Source organism: Furipterus horrens, unplaced genomic scaffold (assembly GCF_987537825.1).
Source record: "Furipterus horrens unplaced genomic scaffold, mFurHor1.1.pri manual_scaffold_1, whole genome shotgun sequence".
NCBI lineage: Eukaryota > Metazoa > Chordata > Mammalia > Chiroptera > Furipteridae > Furipterus > Furipterus horrens.
This window is the reverse complement of record NW_028327171.1, coordinates 190,040,273-190,064,228: the sequence shown is the minus strand read 5'-3', so window position 1 is coordinate 190,064,228 and position 23,956 is coordinate 190,040,273. Positions and strand designations below refer to the sequence as shown.

Here is a 23,956-nt window from a genome sequence, read left to right as displayed (position 1 = left end):
AGCACCATGAGTCGATAAACAAACCAGATTTATAGTGTATTTTAATGACTGGTAGGTCTAGTCTCCCCTCATAAACTTTTATTTTTCCTGTTTTCCTGGCTATTTCTGCATTTTTATTTTTCCATATGAATTTTAATATCAACTTGTCTAGCTCCATAAAAATCTTGTTGGTATTTTTATTGGTATTTGTTAAATTTATAAATTATCTTAGAGAAACTGATGTTTTTATGTTATGGAATATCTTCCCATTTGTTCAAGTCCATTTTTGTATTTTTCAGGGGAGCTTTAAAGTTTTTCTCATTTAAGGTTTGCACATTTCTTAATAACTTCATTCTGAAATATTTTATCTTCATTGTTAGTATTGTATTCTCTATTTTCAGGGTATAAAGTAAGTGTAGCCATAAGATCTGTCTTATTGATTATGCTATTTACATCTGTAATTATTTTCTGTATTTTTTGTTTGCTCAGTCTGCTTGTACTAAAAGTAACATATTAAAGTTTCCTACTACTAGTGTATTTATATCAATGTTTCGTTGCATGTCCTATGACTTTTATATTTTATAAATGTGTTGCTGAGTCTTGGCTGGATAGCTCGGTTGGTCCCGATATGCCAAGTTTGTGGGTTCAACCTCCCGTCAGGATATATACAAGTATCAACCAAAAAATGCATAAATAAGTGGAACAACAAACCAATGTTTCTCTCTAAAAAGTAATCAATAAATAAAAATATTAGGTGTTGCTGAGTTATTTGGTGAATCGAATTCATAACTGTTATGTAATCATTGTGAATTATAATATTAAATCATGTCATGCGTCAGGGACATTGCCATATTCAGTCCTTCACTCCTAGTGAATAAACCTTCCATCTCTCACCTGGCTATTAATATCTGAGCGAGTAGGTGGGTTTACCTCTCATTGGTATATTCCCTTGTAAAACCCACAGGAATTAAGAACCAGTTATCATGGAACCTTGGTTCTCAAATTTAATTTATTCCGGAAGGCTGTTCAAGGAGCGATTTGTTCAGAAACGGAATCATTTTTTGAACCGAATTGCTCAAGATGGGCGATTTTCAAGAACCGACGTTTAACTGTACTATGGACTGTGGGAAAAGTACCTTGAAAACAGGACTGTGTTTTATTCTTGAAATACCTAGCAGCCTTTTGCATAAGGAAGGGCGCAGCTGGAAAATGAAAGAACTCTTTTGGGGTTATTGTTAATAGGAAATTAAATAGTGCATGCAAAGGACTTGGAAGAATGTCAGGTGTGCAGAAGTGTTCAAAAATACTTGCTCCTGCCTCAATTTTCCTTGCTGTAATGGGAATGAAAATATAGGGTGGTCTCACAAATTAAACAAAAGTGCTCTGTGTGAAAGAGATTTGTAAACCTCAAATACTACCCAAATGGACTCACCTAAGTGCAGTATATTAATAAATCTTATTAGCATTGAGCAGCCCAGTTTGGTGGGAAGGACCCTCACCTGGGGATACGAAAACCTAACTCATTGCAATTCTTATCACTCATGAAATGACTCCGGACAATCGCAACTTCAGCGTTTTTTCCTTCATATTTAAAAGCAGCTGCTGACAGACAAGACCGTCCCTCGGCGTCCAGTCCGTGTTTCTCTGCCGGTCTTTCCTTTTCCATGGCAGGTCTAGCCTCGCGGGACCAGTGCCGAGCGGAACGCGGCCGAGGCGGACCAGTCCCAGGGCCGAATGCGGGAGGGGCGGACCAGTCCGGGGCGGGGCGCTGGCTGGGAGGGACCAGCTGGAGGGCGGGGCGGGGCGTGTCCCAGACTCCGCTGCTGGGCTGGACCGGGCCGGGCCGCAGGGGGGCGCCGCAGAAGCCTCGCTGCTTCCAGAGTTGCAGAGCCGGGGAGGAGGCGCGCACTTCCGAGTGGGGGCCCCGCAGTGTCCAGCGGCCGCGCCGAGGGCCTGGCGGGCCGCAGGTCAGTCTGGGAGGCTGCCTATCCGGTCTCGCCCGTGCGGAGATCCGGGCTCCGGGTGGGCCGCGGGCCCGGGAGGCGGCAGGGCGCCCCGAGAAAGGGCCCGGGCCGCGCTGTTAACATCGGCGGCCCGGACTGCGGGATCGGGCTTGAGGCCGAATCCGTGGTCGCCGGGCCGCACCCGGGGAGACTCCGGCGGGGCTCTCTGGTGTCGCAGCCCCTTTCATCCCACCTCGTGGGAGAAGTGCGAATTCCTGGAGTAGCGCTTCTCCAACTGGGTCCCCGGGCGGAATGCCGACCCCTCCTTAGACTTTCCGAACCGGACTCTGTGCCGTGGCCCGGGAATCTGCATTTCAGCCGGCGCTCCTGATGGTTTTGATCATAGAGAGGGGGGTTGTGTCACAGGATCGCACTTTGGGAACACTTCCCCAGCGGTCAGGACACTTCCGACACAGTAGGGAGCCTGAGTGGGTGCATTTGAGGATGGGGCACCGTGACTGGACTTGAAATGGTGATGATGATCCTCTTGCCTTACTGACTGAGGCAGGGGTATCTCTTAAACCCTTGCACTCAGAGTGCTGCTGTGCTCCTTTGACGCTCAAAGTGCAGTGCCTGGGTCAGGAGCTTTCAGGGGTGAATGGGGGTGAAGCAGTGCCGAAGGAGGCAGTGTGGGGTGCAGGAGGAAGAACTTGGAGTGAGTGGGTCCTGCTGCCCTGGATTGGAGCTGTCTCCCATCACTTCCTAGCAGGGCAGCGTTAGCATGGCCCTGTACACATCACTCTGTTTCTTCCCCAGTGTTCTCCTCTGTCAATAGGCAAAGTAAGTCCTATCCAATAGGGCTTTTGTGTGAGTTAGGTAATGTCTGCCAGGTGTCTCCTACAGTGGCTGGGGTAGTAAGCACCCAGTAAATGGGAATTATTAAGAGTGACACAGGCCCTGCTTTCCAGGGGCATACAGTCCCCCAAACTAGAGATTAAACAAGTGACATTAAATGTAGACAGAGGTACAAAGTCTATATGAGAAATGTGCAAAGATTCTAACTTGGGGGTGATTGGGAAGGTTATGCAAGTAGTGAGGTTTGTCTAGGTCTTTGAAGAATAGATAGGATTCCAGGGAGCTGGAAACTGGGAGGCGTGAACCAGTTCCATCCCATGCCTCAAAGGTGGTTCACTCTCCTGGATCACTGTGGGGCTGTTCCTAGGACCTATAGGTAGCCCAAGAAGTCACATCCGTAAGTGGTTTTTGAAGGTTGGACCACGGGTCTATAGTAGTTTCTGTCAACTGGCCATGTTTGACACACATGGTTATCCTCAGACTAATGGTCTCCTTTCCCTTTTTCATTGGAGATGATAAATTGGAGCATCTATGAAAGAACCATAATGATCACTATGGGAAGCTGGGGTGCCTGGTGGTGGCAAATGTAGCTCAGCCCCAGGTTTGGAAAACCACTGGGAATGTGGCGGCACACAGGACCTACTCCACACACCGGTTTTCCTGTGGGGAACGAGGCCTGCATTCCTATAATAGCTTAAAAGCTTGCTTTCTGCTAAAGGACCCCCTTATCCTGGGCTGAGAACAACAGATGTTCAGCGTGTAACCTTGAAGCAGTTTCTTAGGGCCTATTCTGGGCCAATTTTTAAGAACAGGATGTGGCTAGACGAGTTATCCTTATCATCCATGCATGTGTAACATTCTTTTCTCTGTTCTATAAAAGTAATAATCATATAAGGCCAATGATGCATAATTTTCTTGGATGTAATCCACCTAAAGAATTAATAAAAGCCTGTTAAAGCAGGGACAAACTGCGCTTTTTCCTCTAGAAAGTGGCCAGTTTTGTCCCCTCTTCTCCACAGGATTCTTGTGCATTTATTCATTTCATTCACAATGCCGTGGACCCTGCTGGTCGGAGGTCCGCGACAGATCACATAGTAAAAGCGAGTTGCCACGGATGTAGTTGAGGCTCTTGGCTCATTTTACACTTCCTATGGAATGTGCAGATATGGTGGGTCTCAACCTGGGAGTACTTTTTTTCATCATAGTATTGTTTTAGGTTACATAGAAATGCCATAATCACCTATGCTTCGTCCATTCCCAGGATAAGTTAAGAAATCAAATTCTTAAAACTTCTCTAAAGCTTCAGCCATTTTAGAGTGAACAAGTCAGATGACTTAGAGATGTTATCTGTTGTTCTTCTGGACCGGTCTGGCTACTGGCATACATGGAATTCCGATCTCAGTTGGTAAATTGTATCTTCCTTAGTTACCTAACTTAAGAATTTCAATTACAGTTGTTATTGTAATATAATAATTTCTGTTCTTTGGTTTTCTTAAACCTCCAGAGCTAGTGCCAAGTCCCTAGTATACACCTTATGGTAAAATTTATATCATTATAGGTAATATTTAACATTTATTAAGTACTGACTTTGAGCCAGACTGTTCTATATGCTTTTTTATATGTTTTGTCAATTATTCTTCTGATAGTCCTTGGAGGTAAGCACCATCCCTACCTCTATTTTGTAGATAAGGATACAGGCAGAGGAGGGATGAAGTACCTGCCTGAGGTCCCAGAGCTAGGAAGTGGCAGAGCCTAGCAGTCTTATCCCATGTTACATATGTCCTCTGCAGTCTAGACAGCTCCCTTAGACTTGTAGTAGTTTAAAAAGATATGGGAATATTGAAGATCATAAGCACACCTCACCATTGCTTTACATACGACAGACAATGCATTATCTTGTTTAGTTCTTTAAACAGTCATCTCAACAGCTATGATTTAGTTGGCAATAGTCTGAGCCAAAGATTTCCATATTCTCAACTTATCTCAGACTTCTTTCATATTGCATAAAATCCTTCAATTCAGTATTGCCAGTGCTGAAGAATTTATTTTAAATAATACTAAAATGTATTTTATTATCGTTGGAAATGTCAATGGTGATTATCCTTTGTTTTTACAGAGGGGAACCAGGACCACCATTGTTTTGCAGTTTCTGAAAATTTCAAGGCAAAAATTCAGGTGTCTGTGGGAGCAATGGAAGGTCACAAGGCAGAAGAAGAGATGTTAGATATTCTTCGACTGAACGTGGGTGGCTGTATTTACACAGCCAGACGTGAGTCCTTGTGCCGGTTTAAGGACTCCATGCTGGCATCCATGTTCAGTGGTCGTTTTCCTCTAAAAACAGATGAATCAGGTAAATATCTACAGTCCGTAAGCATGATCATGAATATTCATTAAAATAGAAATCTAAATTCCCTTTGGTTTTCCTAATTACAAATATTAGATTACTTTACTAATTAGTGAGATCATTAGGACTGTATGGAGATATATTAAATACCAGTTTCCAGAATCTGTGATGTTCTTGCTGAAAGTTGACAAAAAAGTGAGTGTGTGAAGGCCAACCATGATGACCTAATTATAGGGATTAATGATATTTTGAAAGTTGTTACATTCATGCAATTCCATGAATAAAGGTATTGAGGCTGATTAAATATATTAGCTTCTTTCTGTGGTTTTCAACTTATAAAATACCTATCTCTGGAAAAAGTAGTTGCTCTCATAACTAACAGGGTAGTCATTGTTAGTGTAGTTAGTGTTAAACCAGTCACCTAGTCTAGCTGGAAGTAAGACTTTTTGCACATTTTAGAGATTTGGAGGCTCATGGAACCCATTCCTACTCCTGTGTTAGAAGAGAGAGCTCGAGGGGTCATGAGCATGAGGGGCTGTTAGTAAACCCTCGGTCCTGAGAGACTGCTTTGCCCGCTGGGTGGCAGTAGAAAGCATGGGAAACTCACCAATGGCTGGTGCCCAGGTTGCTGGTGAAAGATGGTAAGCAGAGATTGAGTTATTTTCCTCTTCCCAAGTTTTACCTTCTTAACATCTTATTTTCTAAACTACTCAAAGGAGAAAAGGAATTACCGAGTAAGCTCGCACAGAAGTGTTTTTAAAAATTCTGCTTAATTGCCTAAGAAAAGCCTTTTATCATGAAGTGGTATCACCATTGCATTTGTTTCTTAAAGTTTAGATTTTCACAGTACAAAAGGACTAATATAATAAATCCAAATACATGGCATGCCTGGAGCTGGGAACCCTGGGTGTATGTGTCAGTGCTACAAATCAGCACAAACACTGGACATAGTAACAAGCACCCTGCAAGCCCTCATTAGAGAGGAACTCCATAGGCCTTTCGTGGCCCAGCTGGGCTGAAGTTAGGGGTAAGCTTCCATTTCTAACAGCACTAGTGGCCATAGTGGGAATGCGGTCATTGCATCTAAAATTCCAAATGGAGCTCAGAATACATTTTTCTATATGGTAGGAAGATCACCAAGTTTGACTAAACCTATTTGAACACTAGATATAAACTTCCTTGTGAGAAGTATTTCTTCCTCGGTCTGATTTTAATTTGACATGCTGAAATTTTGTCAATGGTCATATGTATCTGTGCAGTTATTTTTGAACTAAATATTTTCTAGGGGCTTGTGTCATTGACCGTGATGGACATCTGTTTAAATACCTTTTGGATTATCTTCATGGAGAAGTTCACATTCCCACTGATGAGCATACCCGCATTGCTCTGCAGGAAGAGGCTGATTACTTTGGCATCCCGTATCCCTACAGCCTGTCTGATCACTTGGCCAATGAAATGGAGACATATTCTTTAAGGTCAAATATAGAACTTAAAAAGGTCTTGGCATTTTCTTAAGTTTTCAAATATATATATGCGTACATATATATATTTATTATGCACAAAGCAATGTGTATTATTTTGTATAGCCTGTTTTTTCACATAAACGAAATATGAGACAGTTTTACCTTTTGTTATTTTTGAAGACACATTTCTTAATAACTACTGGTCAGTTTTTAAGCAAAATTCTATTGAATGGCGTTACATTGCCATTCAAAGGTTTATGGAATTTATATTCTTTGAAGCTGGCTATTTTATAGAACTGTTCTTCTCTTGAAGTTTTTTTTTTTTCCTTAATTAAGAGCAATACTGTAGTATGTGAGGGTATAGTGGTATTATTTTGTTTACTGAAATATGTTTTTAAAAGAATGGTCATAATAAATAAAAGATTGTATAAAATCTCTTACCTAATTTAGTGAGTTTAGAGTTTGTCATTAAGTTAAAACATCAGTTTGATTAATTCACTTTTAGATCAGTAAATCTTTTTAAAGATGCTTCTATTTTAAATCACATTTTAAAGATCTTAATACTTAATTATCTGTTTTTGCCTTATTGATAAGTATTATGTTTGCTATTAATTAGCACCTTTGGACATCTAAGAAAAATATTTTTCCCAGATAATTGTTAATAGTGAAAACTGATCTGAATTGGTATGAACTCTTTCATTGGATATCAGTTTTTAGGAGAGCAATCTGATGCTATGGTTATTAGGAATAGAGCGTAAAGAGAAAGTTGACTTGGTTCCAGATCCCCTTCAGGAATTTGCGTGATTGTATGGGTTCTGCTACCGAAGTTATTTATAAATTTGCCACCTCTGCAGAATAGGGCTGAAAAAGCTTGACCTGAAGATTGGGGTGGGTTAATATTCATCATCTGAATTCGCAACTCTGTAGTCTTTTATTCCTGATCTGTATGCAAAAAGGACGTAGCATGCATGCATTCATTCTGTCCGCCAACATGTTTACTTTAAATGTTTTTGGCATATGGAGCACTCTTAGAGATAGTGTGGGACACAAAGAAGTACAACATATAATTCTTGTCCTTGAACAGTTTTTAATATAGTTGTGAAAAGTGTGCAAGTAAAGTTAAAAACCAGTACAGGAGCTAGATAACGATATTAAATGAAAATGCATTTCAGGGTCCTATTTTCATTCACTGAGTCTGTAAATATTAAGTATCTCCTTTGTGTCAGGCATTATTTCAGGCACTACTCCAGCACTTGGGATACAGCAGACCAAAGTGCCTCTCCTCAGGGCAATCACAGCAATAATGATGCCATTTCCCCCAGGGAAGGCCCTTGCCGAACCACTGGGCAAAGCCCTCCTGCTCTGTGCCCCTGAGCACCTTGTAGGCTCACCTAGTAGCACTTATTTAATGTCTGTCTTCCGCATTAGCTGTAAACTCTACGAGGGCCAGGACCCTCTCTTGCTCACCATTGTGTCTCCAGATCTTAGTGCTCAGCACGTAGTGGATACTTAATATTCAAGTGAATGAACGACCAGGTGGGTAAGTGCCAAAGGAGCTCAGACACTATGTAGTGACTTACAGATTCATATTTTGCAGTGTAAGAGAGCAAGTTAAAATCTGCTTAATCCACGATTGGACTTGGATTTAAAAATAAGCGTCAGCCATGGGGTTAGTAAATAGAGGGTGAAAGGAAGTTAGAGTCAAATGGGAAACTTGGGGGAAAATAAAGAGGAAAGTAAAAAGGTCCAACTCTTAGTTATTATGTGAAGATTTTAAAATGAAAAACGATGTTGAAACAAAATGTAATTACCATGTGGAAAAGGATTCTGTAGATGAAAAGGTATTGGGTTTTTGGGTGGTGCTTTTTTTGTGATTTGCCCCCCATTCCAGAGTCAACATATGTATGCTTGGTTTTTAAAGGCATAAAGATTAGGTATAATCTTATTTCCCTAATGACCAACTGAAATTGTAGCTTTACAAAGTAACAGCAAATAATTATTTTTTATTAAAAATTACTTTCCAGAATTAAATTCAAATTGATATGTGTATGTTTTTGCTCCAGGCTTTAACAGACTTCTGTGATTCATATGGTTTAGTTTGCAATAAACCAACAGTTTGGGTTCTCCACTATCTTAACACATCTGGTGCCAGCTGTGAGAGTAGGATTATTGGTGTATATTCCACAAGAGCTGATGGAACAGATGCTATTGATAAGCAGCTGGGAGGAAGAATTCACAGTAAAAGCATTTTTAAAAGGTATGTCCATATTTCCATATTTAAAAATGAAGGAACAAAGTTAAGTCTTGGTCTTTTCTACAAGGTATTACTGAATGGAATATGTGGTTGACTAGAAGAGATGATCTACACCTCTCAATAAGCAAAATGAGGCTTCAGAGCTGCCGAGATAGGCCTTTTTCATGAGGGGTTATAATTAAGACCGTTTCACATATATATAAGCCATGGGCCATCAATGTGTTCTAGTACTGGGGTTCCCAACTGAGAGTAGATATCAGAATCCTCTGCGAGGCTTTATAAAAAAAAGAAAAGATAGAAAAGCAGAGCCACATGCCTGAGTGTTTTGATCATAGCCTGGGGCAGACACACTGGCCAAGGAATCAGTAGGCCCTCTGAGTGCCCCAGGGCTGGCTTGTGCCTTGATATCCTGTTCTGAGAAATGATGAGAGACTTTACTGGTCCCTCCCAGCCTTAACACGTTAAATTCTTAAGGGTGGGTCTCTTAATATTTTCCCTGTAATCTTATTTACACTGGTCACTTAGCAAAAATAAAATTTTTTTTTTAAAAAATTCTCTGGGATATTGGATTGGGGCACAGATGAATATTGGATATGACTAATGCATGATCACATGAGTTTGTTTTTTAGATGATTAAATAGGTCATCATTTTCTGAATTCTTTATAGGCAGAGATGTTTCTGTATAAGATAAGTAACTGCCTGGCAAAGTGCTAGGAAAGTTTTAGTCAAAGTTGGGTCCTTTCTAACTACTGGAGTTAGGTGATTTTTCAGAAAAGTTATTTTAAAGATTTGTTGATTCTGCATGGTCTATATAGTGAAATCAACAAAAACTTGACTACAATAAAAGAGATCAAATGTAGGTTAGCATATTCATATAGTATATTATACTCAAATAGTCTACAGTATTATATATATATGTGCTTAAAGGTCACAGAAAAAACCTTTCCCTTAATGAATAAGCACTTATTGTCTATTTGCCACATATATATACACATATATACACACACGCGTGTGCACATGCACACACACATTTATACCTAGGTAGTATAGTAGCATATTTTCATTACCTTTTGCAATATTTCTAGAGAGGCGGGAAATAATGTTCAGTACATTTGGAGCTATTATTCAGTAGCAGAATTGAAGAAAATGATGGATGCTTTTGATGCCTGGGAAGGAAAAGGTACAGTACAATTTTTTTGTTTCATGGCAGAAGGTAGACTTATCCTTAGTAAGACAAAGTAAGCTTAAATGACCATTTATTTTTCTGAGAAAGTATTTTGTATGTGTGTGTGGGGTGGGGGGTGGTCTAGGTATTTGTCATGTCATGGTAACATTGAGATAATTTACTTAGAAATCTTTAAACCAATGAGTTGCTAGATATTATTAATAGTTTATAATTCAGTAATCTAACATATGCTTCTCTTAGTTATGTTTATTTAGTTCAATTAAACAAGGGTTTACTTAGCACCAGCTGTGTACCCATCATTGTCCTAGAAAGTATACCTCTAAATTAAGCATAAAATCTGTAATCCAAAAAGAGAGAGAGAGAGAGAAAGAGAGTGAGAGAGTAAATTAAAATAATTTTGGGTAAGACGTCTAAAGAGCCCTTACAAAACAATTAAAATAACCTTTAAATGCACATTTGGAAATTTGGCCATTTTTACCAAACTGTTTATATGAGAGTTGATAATGATAATGCTGTTTAATATCCAGTGTGATATGTGTTTTACACTTAGTATCTCAATCCTAAAGCAACCTTTTATGCTATTTGCCATTTTATTGATGAAGGAACTGAGTCTCAGAGAGACCATGCCACTTGCTTAAGGATCACGGAGGATTAACTGTCCTATGTCCAAGTTGTTTTTCCCCCCTTAATTAATAAGCATTTATTGAGTGTTAAGTGCAGGCGCTATACTAAATCCTAAAAATGGGTCCAAAGATAAACAGCACACATCTCATTCCTTAAGTGATTTTAAAGGCTGATAGAAACAATGATTGCTACTCATGTAAAATTGAATAAAAGGACTAGAAGGCTTTTAAAAACTACATTAGCTGTTCCTCTTCTAGATGGAGTGCTAATGTTAATACCAGCCCTTCTTTCTTTCCTCATGTTTGCCCCCCTCACTTTTGTTCCTTTGTCTTTTCTTTTCATACCCCTCAAACAGACAGGATGAAGTATAATGAAAGAAGTGCTATTCTCTTTAAGCTTATTATTTTAGATTTAATTGACTTAGAGACCCTCGGATTTAAGTTGAGGAACAAATCTCATGGTGTCTTGTGTCCTCTTTTGTGCCTCTGGGCTGGTGGGCTGCCCAGGAAGCTTCAGGAGGGCCTGGCTGGGCTTCTTTCTCTACTGACTTAGGAAGCTGGAGCAGAGAGCTGGGATCACTGATTTTTACAAAGTGTGCAACTGCTTCTAACTTTTTAGAAAGCATGTAATGGAGCATCATTGTTATTTAATTAAGTCTGGAAGGCCTGTGGAAAGCCGTAGACAGGAAACAGAAGTAGGAGAAAGACAAATTGGAAGGAAGAAGATAATTATTGTTATTTGTGGACAATATGTCTTTTTAGAAAACTCAAAAGAATCAAATAAAGGTATTTAAATGATGAGTTGAGTAGGCTTAAATAACTGGGTACAGTGTATGTAAACAAAGAGCGGTTTACTTGTGATAAATTAATTAGAAATTATAGGGGGACCTGGCTGCTGTGGCTCAGTGGATTGAGCATTGGCCTGCGAACCAAGTGTTGCTGGTTCGATTCCCAGTCAGGGCACATGACTAGGTTGCATGCCAGGTCCCCAGTTGGGGGCGCGAGTGAGAGGCAACCACACAGTGATGTTTCTCTCCCTCTCCTTCTCCTTTCCCCTCTCTCTAAAAAATAAGTAAACAAACAGATTAATTAAATAATTAAAAAAAAGAAAGAAATTATAGGGGGAAATCTTTTCACTATAGCAATAAATAAAACAAAATAACTAGGACTGTCCTAAGAAATGCTTGAGTGTTTTATGAATAAAATTGCTAAAATGTATTTATCCATTGATCCATTTATAAGAAAAGAAGACAGGAAGATTATGGTGAGGCATACTATGGTCCTATATGGGAAATCTGATATTATAAAGATTTCAGTTCTTCTTAGATTACGTTGTAAATTTAGCACAGTTCCTACCAAAACATCAATAGAACTCTTTGGGAATCTTGAAATAATTCTAAAATTCTATTGAAAGAATAAACAGGTTAAATAGCTAAGAACATTTTGGGAAGTAGAGGTCATTAGAGGGATGAATATACCTCTGTTTGATAGTAAAACATACTATGGATAATAATAATAAAATCCATGTGTTTCTGGTATGAAAACAGATGCAGAGTTCAATAGTAAACTCCAATAAAGTCCTAAGAATAAAAATACTATGTAATAAGAAAGTCACATAGTTGATTGACTAAATATCAATGAAAAAAGATGGATTATTTAATAAGTAATTGAGAAGTATGCTTGAGAAAAAAACAGTTTTAACCTCATATATTTATCAAAATAATCCCAGGTATATTTATGAATGAAAAATGAAACTATAATAAACTAAAAGGAAATTTAAGCAAATAATTGATTTCTTAGTAGGTAAAGAAATGATAAGCTTAAAATAATCAAACCAGATTAATATATTTAAAGTATTGACTTTAAAACAAAAAATAAAAGTTACATTAACTGGGAAAAGAATATCCTTAATACAGAGAGGGTTTATTTTAATTGATTAGAAAATCAACTCCATACCCATTACAAATAAATGTGCAAGGTTTATGAGTATAAAATTCCCAGAAAGGGAAGTACACATATGGCAGGAGGTTCAAACTCATTATTTATCAATGAAATATGCATTAAATGACAATTTTTTAATATACCAAGTTGGTAAAGATCTTATACATTCTTGGCAGGAGTAAAAATTAATATTACTTTTTTTTGAAAATAATCAGTATATATCAGTTGCATCAACCTTGTTCGTATTCTTTGATCTAGTATTTCTACTTCTAGGAATCTATTTTAAGGAAATAATCATATGCAGAAAAGACATGAACAGAGATATTCAATTAAGCATTACTCATAATAGGTAAAGAAATAAAAACAATCTAATTTTTCCCTTTTTTAAAATTGTATTTTATTGGTTATGCTATTGCAGTTGTCCCAACTTCCCCCTCTTTGTCCCCTTCCACCCAGCACTCCCCACTCCCTCAGGCAATCCCCACACCTTTGTTCATGTCCATGGATCATGTGTATATAAGTTCTTTGGCTACCCCATTTCCTATACTCTATATCCCCATGGCTATTTTGTAACTACTTATTTGTACTTCTTAACCCCCTCACCTCTTCACCTATATCTGCCCCCAATCTGGTAATCATCAAAATGCTCTCCATATCCATAGTTCTGTCTCTGTTCTTCTTGTTTGCTTAGTTTGTTTTTGAGATTCAATTGTTGATAGATATGTATTTATTGCCATTTTATTGTTCATAGTTTTGATCTTCTTTTTCTTAAGTAAATCCCTTTAACATTTTATATAAGGGGCTGGGAGATCACTGAGGCAGCTGTTGCTTGTTTGAGAGGATTTAGGAAGTTGTGAAGCATGAGCTAAGACCAGCCATTCATGTGGAAAAGCCACTATTAATAGCTTGGGTGGGCCCATAAGTTGGGTGGGACAGTTTCAGGGGATCTCCAGGGCAGGGAAAACAGTGTTAGCCAGGTTGATGGAGTCTCAGATATGGCTTTGTGGTTCTGGGCAGAGCTTTCAGAAAAGGGAAATGGCCTCTGCCCACCTTTCTGTCTGGGAAAAAGCTGTCCTCCAGCTCTTGCCTTGATGCCAGACACTTCAGTTCCTCCCCATATGCCACTGGTGCCTTTCAAGCTGTTACCCTGATACTGGAGCTCAGAGGGAGTGAGTCTGAGTAAGTCCATGTGTGGGTTCTTTAAGAGGAACTACTTGGAACTCTAGCAGTTTCTTCCACCGATTTAATCCCTGCTGGTTTTTGCAGCTGGAAGTTATGGGGACTTACCTCCCTAGCACTGGGATGCTGGGCCATGGAGCTTGGATTCCTCACTCCCAAGATATCTTCCCAAAATCTTATCCACCATACGTGGATGTGGGACCAGCCCATTCTGCGTCTCTGCCCCTCCTACCAGTCTGGATGGATGTGGTTTCTTTAATTCTGTAGTTGTCAGACTTCCATTCAACTCAATTTCTGATGGTTCTTAATGATGGTTGTTCTATAGTTTAGCTGTAATTTTGATGTGGTTGTGTGAGGAGGCGAGCTGTGTTTATGTACGCCTCCATCTTGACCAGCAGTCTTCTAAATTCCTAAAACAGAGAGTTAAATACATTTTGGCACATCCATGGGGTGATATAGCTATTTAAATATTTTGAATATCTTTTTACATAGATCAGCGATTTTCAACTGTTATGCCTACGCACACTGGTATGCCGCAAGAATTTTTAAAATGTGCAATAGCTGACTATTTAGTCAGCGTCACTGACCTCTTATCTTTAGATTGTCAAATAAAAAAATGACAAGAGCCAACACAGCAATAGCTGTCCAAATGAATAAAAATTATACTGATTGTTTTGTCAGATCGGCAAAAAATATATTTTGGTGTGCCACAGAATTTTAGTAATTCGTTTATGTGTGTCATGAGATGAAAAAGTTTGAAAATTGCTGATTTAGATGAATGCTCATGATAAAAAAAAGAAATTGTCAAAAGCAAGAAAGAAAATTATATGTCATGTGTTTAATTATATGCATATCATATGAATAGAAAAAAGACTAGAATGAAATATATCAAAATAACATAAATCATGATTCCTAATTTTAGGATTAGAAGTGTTTTTGATTTTCTTATATATACTTTCCTATATTCTCAAAGTTTTATACAATGAATGTGAATTACTTTATAGGCAGGAAGAAAGTGAAAGTTTTAAAAACAAACAGTGGTGTATCCCTACAATGGAATTCTACTTAGCATAAAAAGAAATGATCATTGATACATATATCAACATGGATGAATCTTCAAAGCACCAAGCCAAATAAGCCAGACACAAAAGATTACATACATACTATGTCATTCCATTTATATGACACTATGGAAGTGACAAAACTAGGGAATGGAGGGGAGGGATCTTTTGGGGGTGATAAAAATGTTCTATTTGGACTGTGCTATGGTTATATGACTGTATGCATTCATCAGAAGTCATTGAACTGTGTACTTTAAGAAGGGTGAATTTTATTTTCTGTACATTATATTTCAATAGACCTGACTTAAAAAAAAACCCAAAAACAAAACCTTAACGAATGAGATTTGGGAATGTTTTTGTAGCATAAGTAGTTTGGGAGCATTGTAAAGCAGTTCCAGAAAGTTATGTCTTAAAATGAGGGTCAGAGAGTCTTTAAGTATTGGACATAGCTATTATATATAATAATTTATATGCTCAACTTGCTAAGTTGTTTATTATTACTAAGCCTTTAATGATAAAAAGGAAGACACCAAGTCCCTTCTTGGGAGTTCATGGTTATTATTTTTTAATGCCAAACAATTTTTATTCCACATTTTAAGCTTTTCTTTATGAATCTATATATAAGGTTTTATGGTTCTTTTTTTTAAAAATTGAGGTGAAATTCGCATAACAGAATTAATTAATGTATACATTTCAGTGGCATATACCATATTGACAATGTGTAACCACCACCTCTATCTAGTTCTAAAACATTCTCATCACCACAAAAGGAAGCCCGTTACCCATTAAGCAGTTACTTCTCATTCGCCTCTGCCCTCAGCCCCTGGCAGCCGCTAGTCTGCTCTCTGTCTCAAAGGATTCGCCTATTCTGGATAGTTCTTCTAAGTGAAATCATATAATATGTGACCTTTGTGTCTGTCTTCTTCCACTTAGCATAATGTTTTTAAGGTTCATAAGAATATGCTTTCAGCTTTCAACCAGAAACATATCAGGTTTAAAAATTGAAATGAACTTGATTGGAATTTTGGCCTAACATATCAACTCAGATCTTTCTTGTTGGAAAAGGTGCTTCTAGGGTAGTGGTATCTCATATTCACATAGTGGTCACCTCTTACAGAGTGGCTCACAAAATTTACCTGATTTGATGGTCACAGCAACTCAATCAGGTAAACAGAACAAGTGTGTTAGGACCCCCACTGTCCAGTCCTTACACTGGTACCAACACTTCCTTGTGATAAAGGTAACTAACATCTCTTAGTGCTGAGTCTGTGCCAGACCCTGTCCTAAGTGATTTACATTTATTTACTCATTTAATCATCACAACAATCCTGTGAGGTATGTATTATAATAGTCAGCATTTTGTTGTTGAGAAAATTTAGGCACAGAAAAGTTAAATAACTGCCCTAAGGTCATGTGATTAATGCGTGACAGAAGTGGGATTCAGACCCAGGCAGTCTAAGCTCCCTAGCCTGCCCCCTTCAACCATCACACACTCAGCTGCCCAGGGCCCATAGGAGACCTGCTGCTAATCAGTGGCAGGGCTGGGGTTGGTAGCCTGCTCTTCCTAGACCCAGGGCATGAGCTGCTGCTGCCGCCTGGGGTTTTCATGGGACCACTTTCTGTGCACATCTCCCTGCGTCGGAGGGGAGATAGGAACCTCAAACTCTCTTTCTGGGTTATGTTGTATGAAACAATGTTTCTGAACATTGTGCAGTGGACAAAGGTTCTCTTAGTTATGTCTTTTTATCTTTCAGGTATCAGCTACTGGCGGGTGCCTCATGAGCTGATAGAATGTTGGACCCTGGAAGAGCGGCCTTTAATTGGGAGCTTGCGTCACATGGCCCCGATTCGAAAGAGGTTGATGTTTTTTGATTTTTGTTTTTGTTTTATCTGTGACCTATATTTTTACTGCCTTTATTGGGGAAATGAATAATAGTTTTTGACCTTACTAAGCTTATTAATCGCCTAGGTGAATATTCTACCTTACCATTGATATATAAATCTCGATAAATGCAAAGTTACCAAAACTATGTAAAAAGTGCACATAATTGTCTAAAACTGGTTATAATATGTTATTTTAGGGAGAATGTGATTTTAATAACACTAGTGGACACAGTGGGAATGCTGTGGTAAGTAGTTTTCCCCACAAAAGTGAAATCCAGGCTTTATTGGCAATAGTAAAAAAATGTATTTATTAGATTTAATATTTGAAATTTCTTGTGACTTATTCTGAATTCCTTTCTCCTGTCATTGTCAAAAATAGCATTTTAATTTAATGGTATTTTCTTTTGTTCTTGGAAATTATTAGCATTAATTTCATTCCACATGTGCATCTTTCATTGTGCTTTAAATACATTTAAAATCATCTTTCTTTTTCATAGTCTGGGAATTATTCATGGCTTTCAGATGTTCTGATTTCTTGATCATCTGCTCTAGAAACTGATTCAATGCCTCTATGACTTTCAGGATGCTTTCTTACTTGTGTCCTCTGGACCTTTCTCAGAAATGCTGAGTTTATTCAGTTTTTAGTAGTTAACCATCTCTTGTTAAAACATTATTTTTCTTAAAGAACCTCCTTTATCATTATTTATATTGCCCATTAAACCTATATTTAGCAAATATTATTTGGGTCTAGAACAGCAGTTCTCAGCTGGGGGTGATTTTGTCTCTCAGGGTATATTTGGCAATGATTGGAGGCATTTTTTGGTTGTCACACTGTGGAGTGGGGAATGCTACTGGCAACTAGTAGGTACCGTTAAATGTCCTAGAATGGAAAGGGCAGCCCTCACAGCAAAGAATTATCCGCTGTAAAGGGCAGTAGTGCCAAGATTGAGAAACCTTGGTCTAGAGTTGAGTGGAACATGTGGACAGAAAACAAAGCAGCAGGAATGGTGTTTTGGAGACTCTTCTCTGTGTTCATTTTTTTCCTCTAGGCTTTTATTAAGCATCCTTTGGTGCTTCAATAGGGTAACGATGACAGTGACTTAGAAGCACTTGCGAGGTCCCAAAGAACCATCTGAGTCACCAGATGAACTTTAGTTATGTTCAACAGAGTTTTAAGCTTGAATACATTAAATAGTAGTTCCCGTTATCCATGGGGGATGCCTTTCAAGTCACATAGTGGATGCCTGAAACCGCAGATAGTACCAAACCCTAGATGTCCTCGTATAGTTTCATCGCTTTTGAAGACTTGTTTTGGATAGTATCCTTTCTCCTTAATCAAGTTGTTTAACTATGCTGGAAATGTGGCAGCAGCTTCTTCAACAGAAGACATAGCTTCTTCAGTAATATTTATATTTTTCAGTGCAAACCTATTTCTGAATCAGTGTAACCATTCCTTACTTGCAGTAAATGGCTTGTTGTCACTTGTTTCAGGGGATCCCTTGCTGAAGTCTTTATATAGGCACAGTGCTTTCTGCCACAACGTGTTGCCATCAGTTGGAGCATGTTTTCTGCTCATGCCTTCCACCCATCTTAACAAAGCGTTTGACATGCACTGTGACCCTCACATTTGCCATTTGAGGTGTAACAGCAAAGCTAGCACAAATTTCTTTTTTCTTCTTCACAATTTCATGGGTGGAACATTCTTTCTTACTGTAGATCTTAACAACCTCAGTGTATGATTTTCTTTTTCCTTTCCTTATTAAGTCAAGAACTTTCACTTTCTCACTTCAGGAAGAACTCTACAGCTCTTCTTTGGCATATCCAAATTGCCAGCGTCACTACTCTTGGGTTTTGGAGCCATTATTAAGTAAAATAGGGTTACTTGCACACAGCATTATGATATCATGACAGTTGATCTGATAATCGAGATGGCTGCTTAAAAGGGAGAATTCATGTCTCAGGTGGGATGGGAGTGGGACGATGCAAGATTTCAGCAGAATCGCCTGTAATTTAAGACTTGACGAATTACTTATTTCTGGAATTTTCCACTTGATATTTTTGGACCATGGCTGACTGTGGGTGACTGAGACCATGGAAAGTAAAAGCAAGGATATGAAGGGATTACTGTATTTGCATTCTTTACTACACAGGGCAATTTTTAAATCGCCATACTGTTAACCGCATTTCCAAGAATCAGAGCGCACTGCGTTATATTTGCCTTTGGAAGCATGACAATGCTGGGTGAGAGGGAGAACACTCAGAGGCTTGCAGCTATGCTTGGTGTTCAGGAGGTGGTCTTCGTGAGGTGAAACTGGGGGTAGCAGTGGAAGGAAAGGCAGGTTTTTGACAGTGGTTTTTTGACAGTTTTAAGGTCATTTAAAGCAATGTTCTCCCTTTAGGCTTTTTATAATGAAAGGAAAACTCAGTTGGAATCTTTGAAGGTTTGTCTACTACTTTTCAAATTCAGAAAGTATCTAACTCTACCATGGGTTTGACTGTTCTAGCAGTTTCCAAAATGTGTCCCATAGAATGCTAGTTTTACTGGGTGCCAAAGGCTTCATTACAGAATGATTGGGAAATATGGATCCAACGAAGTTAAACAGGTACATTTCCTGTAGGCCTTCTCAGAGCCTTGCCTGTGTTCACACAGAATTTAGCACTCCATGAGAATAAAATACGCAGCAGCATTTCTCAAGTTTATTCAACTGTGAAACCCTTGTTTTTTCCTCAGTACATCTCTTGAAACTACTGTTCTGGGAAAAACAGCTTGGGATATTTCTGGTTATCCTCTGGATCACACTAGGAATCTTGGAAACAGAGTGACATGTGGTATAATTCTCATGTAGCATCTCATTTCCACATTTAAACTTGTTGGTATTATGTATGATTTTAAAAGAGTTTCTATTCAAGTTGAAATAATCTTTTATAAACTTGCTAATTTACTTATTGACCTCCGTGGGAGATGAGAAATGAAGTATGTTGATACCTATAAACCTCTTGACTCTAATTCTTGATGAAAACCTTTTTGTTCACCTTAAAGGTGACCTTTGGAGATGGTTTCACTAGTTCCTGATCATGTGACTGCTGACAGTGGCATGCCTCTGTGTTTACAGGCGACTGACAGCGTTCGGTGAAGAGGAAGAAGCTGTGAACTGTAAGATTGCTCCTAAGCCGGTCCGGTTTCTGGGCCCGTCCACCAGCACCCAGATTAAGGTCAAGAACTCGGCTTCAGTCAGGGTGTCTCCCAGCGGTGCCCTTCAGGGCTGGTCCCTGGCCACGGCAAGCCAGTCTTCAGGTGGAATGACAGCTCAGCGCTCTGCCCTGTCCAAAGCCCCATTCCTGGGGGGCACTGAGGGGCCCGGGCACCCCCAGGCTTCCCATGGGATCGGGAGTGCTGAAAATGGAGCCGCACACCCACCTCCAGCTAAGGTTCTGCCTTCCGATAGGAAGGCCACCCCACACCGAGTGATCAAATTGAAGCGGACCCCACTGTGTGCCACCAGCCCTTCTCCGCCCGCCGGCACAGCAGCGAGGCCCACAGTGGCCCCGGCGCCGCCACCGGGCCACGCGCCCGCCTTGGACGTGCGGACAGAAAACTTGCAGGGCGAGACCGATTGATGGCCTGTTTGTCTCCAGAGCTTCCAACTCGATAGATATACATAAGTGGCACTGTTTGTTGATGCAGTAGAGGTGGAAACTTGATGTTTCTATTTAGGATAATTATGGGAAAAATAAATTGTGTGACCTAAGAATGGAGGAGGTAGACTAGGTGGTTGGGACTATAACTTCTCCTTTTCCCAATTTTAAATGATTATTTGTCTATAGACAGTTTGAATATCAGTTTTTATTGTTTTGAATGGTTAATTGGTATTAAGGCAACAAGACAGTACAGCAGAATCATCACTAGAGAAGTTTCCTTTGTTGCTGAAATAAGTATAGACTTCAGGCATTTTTGTAATTTTATTCATTGCAGCCCAGGGACAGGAGTGGGTTTGGGCTTAGCTCTTCCTGTTTGGTGAAATGGGGTGAGTAATGCTTCCCTGAGCTATATCACAACCAAGGAAGATACAAGAGAAAACGTAGATCAACGTGAACTCGCTACAGGTTCCTCCCAGTCTCAAAAGGCAACGTTTAAAGAAATGATAGGGAGGGGAAAAATGATAATAATTTGAGATCACACTTTGACTTTCACTTAATTAAACTACTTTTTTTTCTAGACTGGCTTTTCTTTTTTTTCCATTAGGTTTATTTATACATCACAAAAAGATTTCCTGGGATAAGAACTATATAACATCTCTTTGGAATAAATTGTTAAAATATTTTATTTTAATTTGAATAGTGTAGTTTTGAAAGTACTTTGAAAGAGAGAAGTTAAAAGTTTAACTTTTTAACTAAAGTTTTGTTTTTCAGAAATGACCATTGAAGAGTCATTCTGATTATACAATATGATTTTTTATGCATAAAATATCCACATAACTTGAATTTAATATTTTTGAACAGAATATTTTGATTAATCTTCTTTTCACAACTGTTCATTTGTGTGTGTTTACTCATGTTACATTTTATAATTGGATCACATATTGCTGCCTTCAGTGTGATAAAAGTAAATTCATAAAGCAGGGTACTTTTTATTCAGTGTTTATCATTGTACTTGCATTGTTTTGAAAGTAAAGTAACTATATTCAAAACATTACTTTTTACAAAATAAAGTAAAACTTTTCCATTAAAAAGTGACATTTTCTATTACTGTACTCATTCTTAAGCCTTCGAGCCCTTTAGTAGTTTGAAGCTTGTCAGTTTATATAGGTTATCTATTTCTGCCTCCAAAATTGCTTTCCTATGTAGGTAATATATGAAATAATTGAACCAGTTTTGGATAGCTATCCAAACACTAGCAGTCTTTTAAAATAGGTGGTTTATTTGGCTAGAAAAAAGAACGAACATTTAACTGAAGAGTCATGAATGACATTCCCTGCAGGATATATAAAATACTTAGTTACTTCTGAAAAATACTATTATAGAGAATCCAGACATTCTGAATATCAAAGACTACAGTGAATTTTGAGAACTTCCAGTTAGGACATTGTTAATATTGCTTGATCTAGGCCATTTTGAATCCCTGATTTATATAAGAATATATTGTACCACTAATAAACATATATAATGTTTATTTGATACATAATAAACATTTATCTGGAAAGGAAACATGTTGAAGGTTAATCATGGGTGATTCAGTCAACAGCCTTTATTTCTTTGCATCAAGTAGTTTAAGGGATAGTCTAGTTAGCACGTTTAGCCTTTATAAGAAGAGTTTTTGGAATAGTTAGTTACTGGGCTAAGGTGCAGCGGAGGTGGGAAGCAACAAATGGTCCCATATGAGTATCAGGAGTCAAAGTCAAATTCAGAATGTTGGAGTAACTTGAACCTACTTTATTTGAGGTGGTTCCTTGGGGCTTAGGTTAATTTCACATGAAGACACAGTTTTCTTAATACCAGACCCCGTAAACATGAAAGAGTTGGTCACTCATCATAACGCATTGTTCTTCCTTGAAAAAATTAAAATTAAAGGAAAGCATGCTTTATAAATAGTGATTCAGTATTATGACCTTGGAGGAGTAAGTTTATATAGTAGTTGAATCAAGGGATACAATAGAAATTCTTAATGGTGAGCAGGACATTAGGAAATGTTCATATAAAAAAGGATAATAGATTCTGCCCTTCCAGGTACCCTCTCTGTTGAAAACTGGTTTGCCCTGATGAAAAGAGGTTATGTCGTGGAGAGCCTAAGGCTGGCAATGTGGGCCTACTGAAGGCTTTGTTTTGTTATATTTTTAAATATTTTTGTTTCAGTATTGCCTTATATTATAGTTTATAAAGCATTTTTATATACTTTATTTCATTGTGTTCATTATGTTTTTTAAAAAGTTTCAGACAACAATGTAATGAAGCTAGCCTTTCCCAAGTCCTGAAAGATGAAGAAAATGAGGTTCAGCAAAGTTAAAGGCTGTACAATAATAGCAGTCTCGACCTCTCCACTCTGGCTCCCCCCACCCCACATATTCTAGCCCCATTATCTGATTTCTGCAGAATGCCACAGGATCATTGGCCAAAGGATAAGCTAGAGGGAGGAAGTAGATGTGAAAGTGTGACTTTGTTTAATAGTTTCTGAGCAGAAAGTGTTCAATATTGGATGACATCTTTCCTACTAGAGAGGGACTGTCGACTCGGTATCTGGTATACAGTAAGCCTTCAGTAAATTTCTGAGTAGTTAGGGCACCCCTCCTCCTCCCGGCTCCAAATATTTTAGAAAATGTACTTGGTAGCAGTCTTCAAGCGGTGTGGAAACTGATTTCCCGCCATGCAGAATTTACACTATCACAGCAAAGTGGAAGTGCCTTAGTACTGTGATTGTTGCTCATGACAACAATTACCATTAGTAATGACCATAGCAGTTATAGAACTTCTCAAGTCGTTTAAAGGAAGTCAGAGACATGGATCATAAGATCACAGAGGTTGCTGGCGAATGTTGTCTGACTTCTGAGAAAGGGAAAAAGCAGTTTGGCCTCTCTCTTCCTGTTTTAGTGCTCCTGCTAGAATTGTTGATGCAATTTCTTTTTCATTCACAGACTGAATCCTGCTGCTTCCTTAGCAAGGGCTAACATTGAAAAATTGTTGATTCACTTCCCAGACTATGGTTAAATACAATATAATTATCCAGCTATCTTATTTTTGTTTTTGTTTTGAAAGTTGGAAAGCCAACTCTGACTGTTGCATTTAAAAAAATAATTATTTATTTGTTTATTTATTTTTTAGAGGGGAAAGGAGAAAGAGAGGGAGAGAAACATCACCGTGTGGTTGCCTCTCACTTGCGCTCCCAACTGGGGACCTGATGTGCAACCTAGTCATGTGCCCTGACTGGGAATTGAACCAGCGTCACTTGGCTCGCAGGCCGACTCTCAATCCACTGAGCCACAGCAGCCAGGGCTATACTTTGTTTTTTAACATACAAGAGACATTTGGGTTTACCTGAGAAGTTGTTCATAGAAAAAAATATTTAAATGGAGTTTAGAATATGCACAAGTTGTTCTGTAAAGGAAGGAATACTAACATTCATATGAATGTAAGGTTGCCTTAGGAAGGGCTGTTAAACCTGCAATCCCTTTGAGTAGCTTTAACCTACATTTGGCAGGATTTGGTTAGACACCAAGTAGAAAGTATGGAGTTGATAAAATGAAAGGAAAGA

General features: G+C 38.7%; 1 protein-coding gene across 1 annotated transcript; it reads left to right on the top strand.

Moving 5' to 3' along the window:
• The first annotated feature begins 1,843 nt into the window (after positions 1-1,843).
• On the top strand, positions 1,844-20,929 carry KCTD18 (potassium channel tetramerization domain containing 18). The gene is made up of 7 exons (XM_090268353.1): positions 1,844-1,946; positions 4,894-5,127; positions 6,407-6,618; positions 8,648-8,841; positions 9,925-10,019; positions 16,584-16,686; positions 19,827-20,929. The coding sequence occupies exons 2-7, from the start codon at positions 4,968-4,970 to the stop codon at positions 20,329-20,331; spliced, it is 1,269 nt and encodes a 422-aa protein (XP_090124479.1). The 5' UTR covers positions 1,844-1,946; positions 4,894-4,967; the 3' UTR covers positions 20,332-20,929.
• Positions 20,930-23,956: the final 3,027 nt, after the last annotated feature.

What these genes read in the sequence shown, in the direction of transcription:
- KCTD18 (XM_090268353.1), top strand. Translation starts at nt 4,968, where the DNA reads ATGGAAGGTCACAAGGCAGAAGAAGAGATGTTAGATATTCTTCGACTG. An exon ending in CAAATATAGAACTTAAAAAG is followed by an intron (nt 6,619 to 8,647) that starts GTCTTGGCATTT and finishes TTTTTGCTCCAG; the next exon opens with GCTTTAACAGACTTCTGTGA. An exon ending in AGTAAAAGCATTTTTAAAAG is followed by an intron (nt 8,842 to 9,924) that starts GTATGTCCATAT and finishes CAATATTTCTAG; the next exon opens with AGAGGCGGGAAATAATGTTC.